The sequence below is a fragment of the Manis pentadactyla genome, chromosome 2, assembly GCF_030020395.1.
Source record: "Manis pentadactyla isolate mManPen7 chromosome 2, mManPen7.hap1, whole genome shotgun sequence".
Lineage (NCBI taxonomy): Eukaryota > Metazoa > Chordata > Mammalia > Pholidota > Manidae > Manis > Manis pentadactyla.
In genome coordinates this window covers 234,939,681-234,954,280 of record NC_080020.1, presented here as the reverse complement: position 1 = coordinate 234,954,280, position 14,600 = coordinate 234,939,681, and the positions used below count along the sequence as shown (strand labels likewise).

The following is a 14,600-nucleotide window of genomic DNA, read 5'->3' as shown; positions in this document are numbered from 1 at the left end:
TTCCAAACTAAGCCGTGGAAGCGAATGCACGGGGCCGAGGCTCTGCACGTTCCGCAGCCCCAGCCACATGGGTGGGGGAGCTAGTGAGCCCCAAGTGCCACTGTGTGGAACAGCCTCTCTGTGGTGACAGCTAATGACGGCCAAATCACCATTTCTTCCTTTTCAGTCTCTGCTACTGGACTTCATTTCAAGCGTAAGAAGCACTCCTAGAGCTGGAAGACACAGTGACTGCACGTGAGTTTGCTGGTTAGCTGGGACTGGAGGGCCTGGGGGCAGGGCTGGGTTTTCTGCCACAGGGAAAGATGGACTCAGCCACCCGCTTTCTCTGGATGCCTGGGTGCACGTATGCGGCCAGCCACTTCTCCAGGAGACAGAAACGTGGGAAAGGAGAGGAGGGGCTGGCCAGGGTCCAAAGCAGGGGTAGGGACACTTTCCCAAAGGACGAGGGGGCAGGAGCCTGGGCAGAGCTGGGCTGTGCTCCAGCAGTGGGTTTGTCTCCTGGGTCCCTCCTGAGCGTCTCAAACCGTAAACTTTTTCAACCTCAATATGGACACTTTGTGAAGGGAGAGACGGGTCAGCCTTTCCCTGCTGCTGTCCTGCAGTGAGTTCACGGTCAGGTTAGCGCCCAGCTTTCCTGGCGCACGCGCGCGAGGCTACACAAACACGGTCTGTGAATGCAGTCTGTCCAGCAACGCCATGTGGCAGACAGAGGCCCCACCAGCAGAGACAGAGCCCACGTCTGGGGAGCCCCTACCCCATTTACAGAGAGTAAAAGAATGTGCAATTCGGGGCAAAAAACATACTATATATTATTAGAAATATATCCCATTGCAACTGATAAACTTAAGGTGAGATTTGGAATATGCAAAATGCATTTTAACATAAAACTCCCTTCCTCCTCTTTGTTTATAAACGTGTAATAAAAACACCTGCTTCAAGTAAATAAGGCTCCTAAGAACACCCTTGTTACAGAACTGGAGCAAACAGCGTCTCCTCGCCCCACCGCGTCTGCTGGACAAACTCCCCCACGGTCTGTCCATTAGCTTTAGGCCCCCAGGACTGTCCTCAGAATGAGACAAAGTCAATCAAGACATCTGTTAACACCACAACGTAAGCCACTTAATATAAACTTATTAACAGCTAAAATACATTATGTTTTCATGGAACAAATTGTTCTCCTGAAAATTTATATACAGGCACAAAGGGAACAAAGCCAGGAAGTCTCCGAGTCACGTTCCCACACTGATGTAAGTCATTAGAGTCAAATCTAGGCAAAGCCAACACTATTAGACGAGTCACAGGACAACTACGATTCAGTCAGACATCCAACATCTAGTCCCGCAGTTCACCGCTAGTGAAGACGTGCCACAGAGTCCATCTGGACAATGCCAAGACCACCCCTGCCCACCCCTCCGCAGCCGTGCCCTCCGGCCGGTCACACCTAACTGACCCCGTCTGCTTTGCTTTCTGTGAAGCTCAGTTGTAGTGCAGTGACCATACCAGTAAAGCCGTCATACCATTAAAGATCCGAACTGTCCAGTTTCAGAAACATATGATCAGGCATGTTGTCTGGCAGGCACAACAAATTAAAAATTTGACCTAACACGGGATACTATTTTTAAAGTCATTCTTTATGTTCAATACAGAAGTTTTAACATATCAAGAAGGGAATTTAAAAGTGTTCAGGTTAAAAGTTCCAATACAAAAAGAAAGAAAGAAAAGGGGGATTACTCCATGATAAGATAAAACTAACTGTAAATCAACGATTAATGCATGCTTTAAATATCTTTAATTTTGATCACTTAAAGGGTGTCAGATGATCGGCTATGGAGGTACACTTTTCTGATAATATTCCTTTCTCTTAAAAAAAAAAAGAAAAAAAAAAAGCAGTTCCTGTGTGGTGACCTCCAATGAGTTCTACACAAGGGTATAAAGGGCAGATCAAAGTGTGGGCAAAGGGTCTGTTTGTGTTTATACAGAGGATCAAAGCCTAATTTGGCTACCCAGAAAATGAACTAAGATACAATATGAAGAAGAACTTCCAACATCAGCACTCTCTGGAAGAGTCATACCAGAAGAAGATAATCAAAAAACCTCAACAAAGATCCAGGCAATGCTGCAGTTGTAGCTGCACTCATCCCACCAGTTCCTGGACTTGCCATTGGAATGAAGAAGGAGATATCTAAGCTGGCCTGTGCATACAGTAAAACAACAAATTTGACTGGATCTACACTGTTGGAACTCAACCAAGAATTAGGAGAAGTGCAAGTTGTAGCGCTCCAAAATCTTACAACTACAGACTATCTACTGTTAAAAGAACATATGGGATGTGAACAGTTCCCAGGAATGGGCTGTTTTAATTTGATTTCTCTCAGACTGTTCAAGTACAGTTGGACAATATCCATCATATCATAGACAAATTTTCACAAATGCCCAGGGTGCCTAACTGGTTTTCTTGGCCTCACTGGAGATGGCTGGTAATTATAGATCTGCTTTGGTTATGTAACTGTATTCCTACTATGTTAATGTGTGTGTGCAATTTAATTAATAGTTTAAAACCTATACATGCTTAAATTACTGTACAAGAAGATATGTCAAAGAAATAATCAATCTTCCCATGTTTTCTTCTGCCTGCTACTTCTATAGCTTTTCTTCTTCCTTCCTAATTACAACCCTTAAATAGAATTCGTGCCTTATATCGAATTTACCGAGTATCATAATTCCTCCAAGTGCTAAAGATACCTCAAGACAGATGCTGGGCATAGAAGCCACAGGGCATAGACCTGCAAAGAAGTAAAAAGTTAACCTTTTCAAACAATAAGGCTTCTCTCTCACTTACCAACTTTACATTTCCCTGTATGGCCCCGGAAGATGACTGGTTAGCCAGAGACGGGTAAGATTCCTCAAGGGAGGAACAACCTAAGACAGGCACAGTCACAGGGGGGCCATCAGGTGAGAAATTGGGGATCAACAGAGGTGAAGCTTAGAACCTCACCCCCGTTTTGAGAGAAATCCGCATCCGTGGATGTTTTATTGCCCATGTCTAGCTTGGATTAACACATAGTCTACAGGCACACACCTGATCATCTACATTTGCCCTCTTACAACACTAAACTATGTTTTCTACCTTTATCTTACATCTACCACTTCAGCATTTTATTTTAAAAAAATAATAATAATAATAATAAAGGGAGAAATGCGGGATCCACATATAAATCAAGTATAAAAATCAAACAAATATTCATATTTGACCTGATTGTTTATAGTTCATAATGTGTGATCAAAACCGAAAGTTTCTGTGATGACTGCCCTTGCACTGTTCACCATGTAAGAACTTATTCACTATGTAAGAATTTGTACACCATGTAAGAACTTGTTCGTTACACTTTAGAAGATTGGAGACTGTTGAGAATTAGGCTTGGGGTTGATTAATGATTGTGCATTGAGTCCCCTATACAGAATTTTATTGTTGTTAACAACCATTTGATCAATAAATATAAAATATGCCCTCTCAAAAAAAAAAAACAAATTGTAAAGAAACAGTCACATTGAATTTTAAGCAACAATTGCTGGAATGAGGAATTCTACAATTTAATTTGACCATAAATGTTGTATAAAAATCAAAAAAAAGAAAAAAAAGTTCCAATATATTTTCTACAAGATCAACTCACTTAGGTTCTCGACTTAAGAGTTTACAATCATCTATAGAAACACATCCAGGTTCCCGAATTTAATTTTGTGATCTATCAAAGAGTCACCTTTACACTGCTAAATACGAATGATCTCATAGGGATAGTTTTATTTTTCTATTTGAAATTTGAAGAGTATGTTTCACTTAGGGGGAAAAAACTTGTAAATTAAGACAACTCTTTACAATTTTTCTCAAACCCAAATCAAGAGCCAATCACAATTTATGGAACACTGCATTTAAAAAAATTTGGATCTCTACTCACCTGCCTTTCCCAAGCCACAGCTCCAGGCCTGGCAGGATCCAGGAGCGCCCTGGACGTTAGTCTGTGAAGGGGACCTGCAAATCCCTGTCCTAGCGAAACTGAGAGCATTACTAATCCTGAGTGGCCACATTGTTATAAAAGAATGGCGGAATTTAGTAAGGGATATGACCAATTTGTCACCAAAATCTATTCATTGAAACAGCTAGGCACTGAGTATTTGTTAATAGTTTTGCATCCTGAGGAACAAGCTGACGGGCTCATCCAGCCCCCTACAGGGGGTCCTGACTTAATGCCTCTATTATGGACAAATGTCTGTAACCACAGCAAGAAACAAAGGAGCCCTTACTGACTCTGCCCCAGGGCACAGCCCTGTGACATGCCCATGACCAGGCTGCAGAGGAACCTGTCCACTGGGTCGAGATCACATACGACCTTTCAATGTGCTGCCAAGGGGTCGTTTAAAGGCGGCTTATCCTAAACAGGGTCTCCCAGTCTCTGCACTACTGACATCTCGGGTCAGATCATCCTATTTGGGGCCACCCAGCTGCATTCCCAGCTATACCCCCTCCAGTGACAACCCATAGTACCAACCTTGCCACATGCCCAGGAGGCAACACCACCCTCGTCAAGGGCAGATGGAAAGCGGTGCGAGGTTGAGGCGGGGGCATCGATCATGCTCAGTGTAGCATCTTTTATGGACTGAACGTTACACTCAGTACTACTTACAGGAATGGACTACTTGGCCAATCTCATAGGGCTCTGCGCAGACCCCATTTATTTCCGTATTTCCATGTTGTAACTAGGTAAGACTCAAACACCCTAAGGCTGGGGCTGGGTTCACTGAACACCCCAGTGGACATCAGGTTTAACAGCCAGAACTGAGGTGCGCTCCACAATGTGGATGCTGCGACAAAACCCCCTTCGTCACAGACGTGGGGACAATGGGAGGAAAACCGCCATGGATGCCAGCTGCTGCCGTCAGTCCTCTTTCCTTTCCCGCCTCCCTTCTCTTCCTCTCTTCCGCAGGCTCTTCAGGTCAGCCATCACACTCAGCGTCTTCCGGACCCACATAACCTAAGGACAATCGTTTGGAGATGTTTAGGGCTGGGAAACATGCATGCGCAGAGCTAAAGCACAGAAGCCCGCAGCATACGTACCACGATGACCATGGCATTGCAGAGCAGTGGTGTTGAGAATACTATAGAAATGAACATCCCCCTTGAATCGAAATACTGGTACTTTGAAAATAACCTGTTTTAAGGAAAAGTTAGAAATTACTTGGTGCGGCCATGTGTTCAGCGATGTTCTCTGTGTACATGGGCTTCTGGAGAGCTCCACGTTCACAAAGGCAGATCTGCAGGGGCAATGATCCACTGACCCAGGGACACCCCAGCACAGAGAGCCCGCTGCAGTCCGGTGACCGGCACTGGGGCCATGGCAGAGACAGGGAGGCTGCTCAGTTAGCTTACCTTCTAGAGGGGTGGGGTGCAGGCAACTCAGAGTCCAACATGCATGTCATGATTAATATACAGAGAAAAACAAAGCCAGGGGAGACATGGACGTGTGTGGCCTCGGCAAGGCTGTCCAACTCCCAACAGGGCCTGTGGAGGCTGGAGACCCTGCTCTGCTGAGACCCGCTGCCCGGCCCAGGACAACGAGGCACTGGGACGTTGAGGCGGCTGAGGCCACCCACACCCAGGTGGGCAGTGGAGGTGAGAGAGAAAGGCTGCCCTCAGGGCTCGTTTCCAGGCAGAGGCCACAGGACCCCTGAAGGATTTCTGCATGCCATGTGAGGTCTCTGGCCCAAGGACCTGGAAGGAGCCGCCAGGACAAAGGTGGAACAGGGCAGAAGTTTCAGAGATGGTCTGGGAAGGCGGCTGAGGGTCAGGTGTGGAGGGCGGCTGCACATCCACTAGCGGTAAGAGGCTGGTGCAATTGCATCTGGACATCAGGGTGTGAGGGGGAAGCTCTGCGTGGTGGTGGCGGGCAGCCAACCTGAGGGGAGACATGGCAGCATGGGCCCTGGGGGCAGCGAGCCAGCATTTCAGGAGAGGGGGCCCAAGGCTGAGCAACCTGCACTGCGAGGTCGGAGGCCAAAGCCCACCTGGGAGGTGGGGACAGTGACCACTGATCAAGTGTCATTGTGAAGGGGCCTGGCAGGACGGCCGGAGACTATTTCTGAAGGTGGGAAATGTCTGTCCTATGTTCTTCACAGATGGGGACGGCAAGAGGGACACAGCTGGGATGCAGGAGGGGCCAGGCTGCTGCAGAGGGTGAGGAGGAGAGGGGAACATGTCTGCACCGCTCCTGCAACTCGTGCGCTCAGCATTTGGGGTGCAGCCATCAGCTAAGGAGAGACAGGCAGGCGAGGGGAGCATGTGTGGGTCACAAGGGCGGCTGAGCAATGGGACTTTGCTTCCCCAGCTGGGACAATCTTCAACTCGGTACTAAGAGTCCAGCAGTTTGTCTTTTCTGCATTTAAAAACTTTATGTGTACAAATATGAAAAGCATTTCAGCTCAAGGCCGTGTAAGACACTTGTGGGCCGTGTGGCCTATGGGTCACTCCCGGCAAAGCCCTCTGGGGAATCATGTAGATTTCCAGGCATGGAAGGTGGAGGCCCCATGTAGAGCCTTCTCGAGGGGGCACAGTGGGGTATCTGTCCCTTGCCCCACAGGCACCACGGGGTGGCCAGTGCTGGTCTTTCACTCCAAAGGATGAAGTGGGGTCTGTGGGCCTGGGTCCAGGGCCAAAGCCAGGCGTCATGGGGGGCAGGATACAGGAAGCGTGGCTCCAGTCACCCCAACAGGTCACGAAGGGTGAGGGGGGCCCAGGGCCAGGGTGTGGCGTTGCCAGCCCCAAGGCGCAGTCTGGAGGGCAGAGAGCCGCACACCCTCCACCCCCACTGCCTCGGTGGGCCCACTGCCTGGCACCTCCCCAGAGCACCGCGGGGTCACTTTACGGCGGCCAGGCAAATGTGGCCCTCGGCGGGGCGCACCTCAGAGGTCCCGCCTCCATGGACTGGAGATGGCTGCTGTCACCCGCCCACACGTGCGGGTCCCCTCTGCATTCTGGGGTTTGCGGAGAAAGCTGGGGAGCACCATCCTGAAGCGCAGGCACTCACCTCCAATTTGCAGCGGCCGCTTCATTGATGTACTCGGCACAGGAGACTAACGTGACTGCAACAGGGAGAGACCAGGTGTTAGAGTCTCCAGGGTGGCTTGGCTGCACCAGAGCCATACGTGCGTGTCACAGCCGCCTCCCGAATGTAGTGACAGAGCGTGGCCTCTGTCTTAGATGCCCATGTGGTAAAATTATAAAACAGCAAAGTCACAGGACATACTCATTTAACAGAAAAAGCAGGTCACACACAGTCAAGTCTCCATGGTCTCAGCCAGACCCTGTAGAGCTGCTCAGCAGGAACAGTGTCTTCCGCCTTGAAACCACTGCCTGCACGTGGCACCGCTCTGCCTAGCACACTGCGTGACCCGCACACAGTTGGGATGTGTGACACCATGAAGCGAATGACAAGCTGTGAGGCCTGGTGCTCAGAGCCACCTGCCTGTCACCCTCAGGTTTCTGCCCAACAGGGCTCCCCGGGGAAGCTGCTCCTCCATGGGCACAGTCGGCTGGCATGAGGGAAAGCGGCCGCCCGAGCCCCAGCTGAGGCCGGCTGAGCACAACCCACTCCCCCATGCCCACATGTCCAGGTAAACAGGGACCAGTCTGCCAGGAGCAGGGGGCCCGAGGTGGGGCCGCCATCCCAACCTGGGAGGTCAGGATGTGGGCCTGCTGTGTGGCACTGTACAGCACTCAGTGCTGGGAAACCTGCCCACACAGACACCAGAGCAGGTGGAATATGGCCAGCTCAGCCCTGGTGCTCTAATCTCGGCACTAAGTTGAAGTAGGCAAACTGTCCCGTTCTTCTTAAGCGCAATCAGAAGTCCGCCTGCTCCAGGACCAGCAGGTTCCACGCAAGAGCCGGTGAGGCTTCAGGAAGCACAGAAAGGGTCCGAGGGGAGGAGGGGACAAAGGCTGGTGCAAGCCGGGTGTGTGACCGGAAAGGGCGGTAGCCCTGCACGCTGCTCCCAGAGGACAGCGTGATGAGCCCTGGCCCTGCCACTGAGGAGCCAGGGGACCGGGGCACTCAACAAACCGCCTGGTGTTTAATTTGTAAAAATGAGGAAAATGATGCCCAAACCTTCCATTTCGGGAGCTAAATGCTAAATGAGTGACAAGCTGTACAGACATTTGCAGGACAGTCTGTCAGCCCCAGGGAGGAAGATGGCCCCGTTTCTCTTTATCTTCAGAAACAACAAACATACGTGGTTCTTAGGTTTACCAATTGTTTCCAAGGCGCCAGTTCACTGATGAGGCCCCCCTCTTCCTGGCAGGCAAGCCGCAGGGGGTGCACATGCATTGCCCCTGCTGCAGGGGGTGTGCGTGGCCATGCCTCCATGTGAAGTTGCTGCGGGTGTGCACGCTGCTCCACATGTTGTTGCTCACGCCACCCTGTGCTCACGCCTCATCTGCAGCCAAACTGCTTACTGAGTTGTTGGCAAAGCACCAACCAGGCTGCAATTACAAGGGGGATGCTGGTGCCCCCCAAGGTTCCACAGGGCTGAGAAGCCCCTTCTGCTCACCACGGGCCCCTAGAAGACTTTGGCACCCAGTGAAGGAAAGAAGGCACCGCTGCCCCTGCCCTTCTTACAGGGACGGCTTCTGAATGCAACTCATCTTTGCTCCTGTCCTCCAAGAAGGTCCTGCTGAGTACCACCTTGCCCAAAGCCAGCTGAGGACACTTATTTAAGGTCAGCTGCTGCATTTTGCTAAGCAGAACCTTCCGTGTCTTCTCTTTAAGCCCCTCAGCCCAGCCTCAGCGTGTTTCTAGGGACTCAGCCTGGGAAGTGCTCTGCTCCCGCGGACTGGTGGCCTCTCTGAGAGCTGACCCACACTCTCCATCCACATCGCCAGTCTGTCAGTGGCCGCCGCCCTCTGCTCAGGGGGTGCCCTTGACCTGGAGCTCATGCCCAGGCCAGAGGTCTGTGCCTGACTCTTCCAAGAACAGACCTTAGTCCCTCTGCACCTGTGCCAGGATGTCACCTCTTCTGTATGACCTCCACCACTTCACACAGCTCCACGCCTTCTCTAGATCCCTGTCGCTGGGTTATTTTATACATACAAGCATACAAGCTTCTTCCAGGGCGAACAGCACAGCCCTCAGCCGTTGGGGAAAACCACCCTGTACAGACAGTACGTGTGTCCTCAAATCAAACTGTTATTGGTGATGGGTACTGAGCCCGCCCTGGTGCACAAAACATGCTCCTAGGGTTCTTTCAAATTCAATATCCAAAATTTACTTTATAATTCCCAAGAGGGAAATCTGGAAATCAAAGGACATGTGAGGAGGGGCGGGCAGGAGGAGGAGGAGGTCCTAAAGCCTACTTACTTGTCCGGAGGACAGAACCACACAGCACCACACCCCCAGCCTCTGAGCCAGAGGATGTGTCCACTCCACTCACCTAGGCACAGGAAATGCCCGACCTGCAGTCCATACCTCCGGGACGAGAAACACGTGAGCAGCAGGCAGAGCGTGTGGAAGATGGCCAGCCCCAGGAGCCACGGCTCGGTCCAGTCTGTCTGCTGCGGGACACGCCGGCAGAGGGCATCGTCAGTCACCGGGCGTCTCACCACGGCGCACCTCGGGCCTGAGCCCGACAGTGGGCACAAGGGGCAGGGAGTGGGAGCGGAAGGCCCTGCACTACAGCCTTCGGAGAGCGTCACTGGGTAGGTGTGGGCTGCAGGCTTTGCGGCGGCACGGACCTGCCCCTGGCTGGTGAGCAGCGTTTTTACGCAGAGCACCTATGGATCACGGCCGGTGACGGGAGGAGGAAGGTACAGGAGTGAACACGACGCCATCTCGAACTCGTTAGACCTGCACTCAAGGCCTTGGGCGGCCCTAGGTGTGCACTACGAAGCCCAGGTCGCCGCAGATGCTAAACCCAGCAGGCTCGGGCGCCGGCCCTACCCGGACCCCTGCGGCCCAGGTGACCCCCAAGCCTCTCCCAGTCGCCTTTGCGTCCAGCGCGCCCGCCAGGGCCGGGCGGAGGGGGGGAGGGGGGGTTCCTGCGGCCCCACTACGCGCGCCCCGGAGAGCAGGCGCCCTGGGGCGGACTCAACCCGCGGGTCCACACTGCGCCCCCTGGGACCGCAGCCCCGTCCACCATACAAGCCCCGCCCGCCACGGGACACCTCACCCAGGCCCCGCCCCGGCAGGCCCCGCCCCTGACCCTCCCGCCCACTGCTCAGGCCCCGCCCCCCCTTGGACGGGGGTGCGGCGTCCACAACGGACGCTAGGAGGCCCACCTGGCGCCTGAGGAGGCAGCGACTTACCGTGATCACGGCGGGAATGTTGACGGGAAAAGAGCTGACTGAGAAGGGGGAAGGCATCGTCCCGGAAAGGCTCCGTCTCACGACCACCGTCAGAAGACAAGGGAGGCCTCTGGTGTTGATCTCGCGAGATCTCCACTTGTCGCGAGGCCCGTTTTATTGGGCCAAGTGGGGAGCGGGCTCCTGTCATCTCGCGATATCTGCCGCGCTCGGTACCAGGTTCACGTCTCGCGGTTGTCTATGGCGTTAAAATAAATAATGGAACTGCTACTTCCTTGATGATTGTTTTCCCGTCAGGGCAGGGAGGGCGCCGGCGTCCCAGGTTCTCCTCCCACTGGGCGAGCGCATGTGGTGCTCCCGTGGGGTCTACGGAAACTGCGCGTCCCTGGAAAGGGCGGGCGCAGGGCGCGCGCTCCCGGGAGCCGGGGCTGGTGCGCGCGCCCCCGGCGGTGGGGTCGGGGACGGGGTGCGCGCCCCGGCGACGGCGCAGAGTCCACTCCCCGCGACAGTGTTCGCTCCGGAATGCAGGGTCTGGAACGGGCCCCTCCCCTGTGGCCTGCTCCGTCCCCATACCTGGGCGCACCACCTGGGGGTCACACTGAATGCCACCTGAGGGGCGCCTGGGCCAACTGCCGTGGGCCGGGAGGCCCAGTCCTCCTGGGGCACCAGCCCCTGGAAGCTGGGAGATATGGGACGGCTCACCAAGTGGACTGGGAGCTGGGAGGGGCAGCCCCAACACGGAAGGATGCGCAGCTCACTGCCCAAGAGAAATCCACCACCTGCAGTTTAGCCAGTGGGAGCCCTCATCACCTGGACCCCCCACCCCTCTCTTCTCAGTGAACTCTCTTAAAAGCCACCCTCCCAGCTTCCTCCTCCATAAAGTCACGTTCCTCCTGTGATCTTAGGACTTGCCTATGGTTTTGCATCGCTTGCGTGTCCTGAGTTGCAATTCTCTGCTGTTCTCAAATAAGCCCATTTTTGGTGATAAATAACAAGAATTTATTTTTGAGGTTAGCAGTGTCCACACTGCTTCTAGTGGATATCCGGAATGCTCTGCCAGTGTTGATTCAGGAAACAGGTTTAATGAAGTCATTAAATTCATTAATTAAGTTAATGAAGTCACTCCCTGCTAGGAGCCGTGTGACGCTTTGTGCCAGCCCCTGCAGACCAGCAGGACAGGGTTTCCTGCAGGCCCTGAGTGCCCTTGAAGAGATGTCACTCCTCCCTCTGCATGGAGTTGGGTGAGGTGAGGCCCAAAGCCCCCTCCTGCCAGTGAGAGGAACTCAGACCCGGCATCCTCTTGGCGCAAAGCAAAGCTGAGCAGAAAGGAGCGAAAATGGGTTCCTGGCAGGTGATCTAGGGAACCAAACCAAACATGAGACACTGCCTGCCCTGCGAGCCAGCCTGCACGGGTGTTCTCGTCCTCACTGCCCGAGCATCTTCCAGGGCCCTCCACGCCCAGCGAGCCAGCAGCCCTGAGTTCTGTGTCCATAGAGTTGTAGCTGTCAGGGCCCCACATCCATCTGTGCTCCCAGCCATCCCCCAGTGGACCCCGCGGCCTCCACCGCCAGGCCTTACGCCGGCTGCAGGGCTCTTAAAACTGTCTATTAAGTGAAGTTACTGTCCGCTTTGAATGCTGCAAAGGTGTCCCTCGAATTCAGCCCAGACCCTCCCTGTGGCCGGCAGGGTGGGTGTGGCCTGGCTCCTGCCTCAGCTCCCCACTGAGGCTGTCTTCCCTCCCGCCCTCGTCCCAACTCTGCCCTGTCTCCAGCCGTGCGTGGCCCCTGTGTGTGCAGCTGTGTGTCCCTCCTGCGGCCAGGGCTGGCCGGTCGTGCTCACCCTGAGTCTTCAGTGGCTCTGTTTAATTCCTGGCTCTGCTGACAGTCCTGCTCCCTCATCTCCCCTCTTCCACTGCCTCCTGTGTCTCCCGGCTTGTCTTCCACCCCCATTTTCTCTTATGATATCCTGTACACGGTGACACTGTTGGTTTCCTAAATTGTTCAGATTTGTGTCTGCAATCCTCCACTGCCTTTATCCGCAGCAGTCCATATTCCTGTGGTGCTGGATTCCGCAGAACCAGGATGCCCTGGGAATGCGCCATGGTGCATGCGGATGGGTTACCAGGACACCCAGTACACCTGTTGCACGTGGCACTTTCGCCCCCAAGAGCCAGCTGTCCCAGGCCTTTCTGCGAGAGGCTGGGCGGGTGGCCGCCACCAGCAGATGGCAGCACAACCCTGCACCCAGCCCCGTGCGGGGCAGGGACACTACTGCGTTTTTCTAGGACATTTGCAACAAAATGAATTTTCATATTCACGGTTGTGGGACTGAGAAGTGTTGGCCTACCTTATTCAATTTTAGGTGTAGAAATATTTTTTCGAGCACAATGAATAGCCACATCTGTTATTTTGACTCTTCTTTCCTGGATTGCTTTTACAAAACTATACTCACTTTTAAATGTGTTTGTGAAAAATCTATAGTCATGGATAATAAAAGCTTCATAGGCAAAATCCAGCAAATTTAGTATCACCCTCACTGTACACTTCCAGCGGGAGTTTGTGACGACACAGGTTCCAGGGCCCTGGGCCCCGCTCCAGTCCGCGCCTCTCCATCGGCCACCACACCTTGTCTGCTCATTGCACACCACAGCGTGTCCAGTACGCAGCAGGTCGTCTGAAGGGGTTTGGGGCATGAATGGGTGAACGAATGTGCGACAGTGCTCAGTGGTCAGCGTCAAAGACCTGCTGGAACTCTCTGTGGGCACAGACCCTCAGCAGTGCACAGGTCTAGCACCATCACTGCAGAACTTCCTCACGTCCACAGACACCTTTCGTGCAAAAGGAGGGAGAGTCCAGGAGATAGATTTAGGTTCTGCCTTCTGGGAAAATTCAGTCAGTAATGATACTAGTTGAAGAGGTTCTCTTTGTTTTTCTTTTTTTTTTTTTTGCTTTATTCCTAAGCCAACAGGTGCTAAAAATGGCACAGTTTTCCAGAACTTGGTTGGAGGGCCAACACCATCACACATGTCACTGAATTCACTGTATTGGGTGTGGAAGAAGTTATGTTCCTCCAGCCCCATGGGACTTCCAAAGAGTCCCTTAAAATCTTACCTTGGCTGCTAAGAAACATACAAGTGCAGCGTGCACTTTGCATTTGTGGATTTTTTTCCCTCTGCTTTTGACTGTATTTGGTGGACCAAAATAGAAAAAATCCCTGAAGGATGGTTAGGCCAGCTAACATGGCATTTGGGTATTGGCTGACTCCCAGAACTGCAAGACATCACATTTGTTTTGTAAGCCAGTAGGTTTGTGGTAGTTTATTATGGCAGCAATAGCAAGTGACATGGGCAGGGCCTCCAACGGCTGGCTACACATCACAGGGGCTTTCTGGCTTCGTGCCGTGGTAGATGACCACGAGGGCTTATAGAAACCTGTGTGCATGTGTGGTCTCCCCCCAATTCCAGGCAGTGTCCTCACCGCTTGCGTCAAGCTGAGGCTGGGTTTACACCTCTGTTCACCACATTTCCACTTTCTAGCTTTTATTGTACTAATTCCTATGTACCTGTCAATTTGGTCAAGGTAGCAGGCACACCTTCCTATCCTTATTCAAATCCTTTCAATCCTTTAAATGCAACCTCAGTGAATCTGTATTATTTAAGACTTTTTTTATTGTAAGTTACAGAAATCCGAGGTATTTGTTTTTCCAAGGGCCAGAACGCTGCTGGGATTCAGGAACATCCGATTCCAAGACCCGAACACAATCAAGGTTTACTGCTTTCTTCCCCATTCCTCACTGGCTATCCATCTTGCTCTCCTCCTTCCTACAGAACAACAGTCTCTGGAAGTAGAGCAGGAAGCTGGCCACCAAGCTCTTCTGGAAATGTCCTGGTAGCAGCAGCCAGGGTCAGGTCCCTGCCACAGCGGCGAGCCTGTGGTCAGCACCACGTGTGGCCTCGCTGTACAGGGGGTGGCGGTCCGGCCCCTACATGCTAGGAGACGGAGTTGTTGCCACTATGTGTTTGCACAGGGAGATGCTCTGAACAGACAGAGAGTGCATTTTTGTGACAAGTCATTCCATCTAGAAAGGACCTCCTTTCCTGCTCTGAACTTCACTGTTAATTGTTTGAACTGTTCACATGACATTTATCCCAGCTTGTCCACGGGTGCAAAATTCTTTAAACTCTCCTTCTAGAATACAATCTCAAATGGATGAGAACTGTAATTAACATATTTCTATCACCCCAAACTATTTACAAAAG

At 52.4% G+C, this 14,600-nt stretch overlaps 1 protein-coding gene and 1 long non-coding RNA gene across 3 annotated transcripts; one reads left to right on the top strand and one right to left on the bottom strand.

The window, feature by feature from the left end:
* Positions 1-4,696: 4,696 nt before the first annotated feature.
* Positions 4,697-10,692, bottom strand: TMEM18 (transmembrane protein 18). 2 transcript variants are annotated; one of them, XM_036881787.2, is made up of 5 exons: positions 10,346-10,629; positions 9,475-9,595; positions 7,077-7,131; positions 5,111-5,204; positions 4,697-5,027 (listed from the first exon to the last, which is right to left on the bottom strand). In XM_036881787.2, the coding sequence occupies exons 1-5, from the start codon at positions 10,400-10,402 to the stop codon at positions 4,932-4,934; spliced, it is 423 nt and encodes a 140-aa protein (XP_036737682.2). In that variant the 5' UTR covers positions 10,403-10,629; the 3' UTR covers positions 4,697-4,931. The 2 variants fall into 2 exon arrangements, with proteins under 2 accessions (XP_036737682.2, XP_036737681.2); XM_036881786.2 differs by lacking the exon at positions 9,475-9,595 and having other exon boundaries at positions 10,346-10,692.
* Positions 9,603-10,612, top strand: LOC118910547 (uncharacterized). The gene is made up of 2 exons (XR_008995965.1): positions 9,603-9,999; positions 10,262-10,612. It is a non-coding gene; the product is annotated as an uncharacterized LOC118910547 (long non-coding RNA).
* Positions 10,693-14,600: the final 3,908 nt, after the last annotated feature.

What these genes read in the sequence shown, in the direction of transcription:
- TMEM18 (XM_036881786.2), bottom strand. Translation starts at nt 10,532, where the DNA reads ATGACAGGAGCCCGCTCCCCACTTGGCCCAATAAAACGGGCCTCGCGA. An exon ending in GCGGCCGCTGCAAATTGGAG is followed by an intron (nt 5,205 to 7,076) that starts GTGAGTGCCTGC and finishes TCCTTAAAACAG; the next exon opens with GTTATTTTCAAAGTACCAGT. An exon ending in GCAATGCCATGGTCATCGTG is followed by an intron (nt 5,028 to 5,110) that starts GTACGTATGCTG and finishes GATTGTCCTTAG; the next exon opens with GTTATGTGGGTCCGGAAGAC.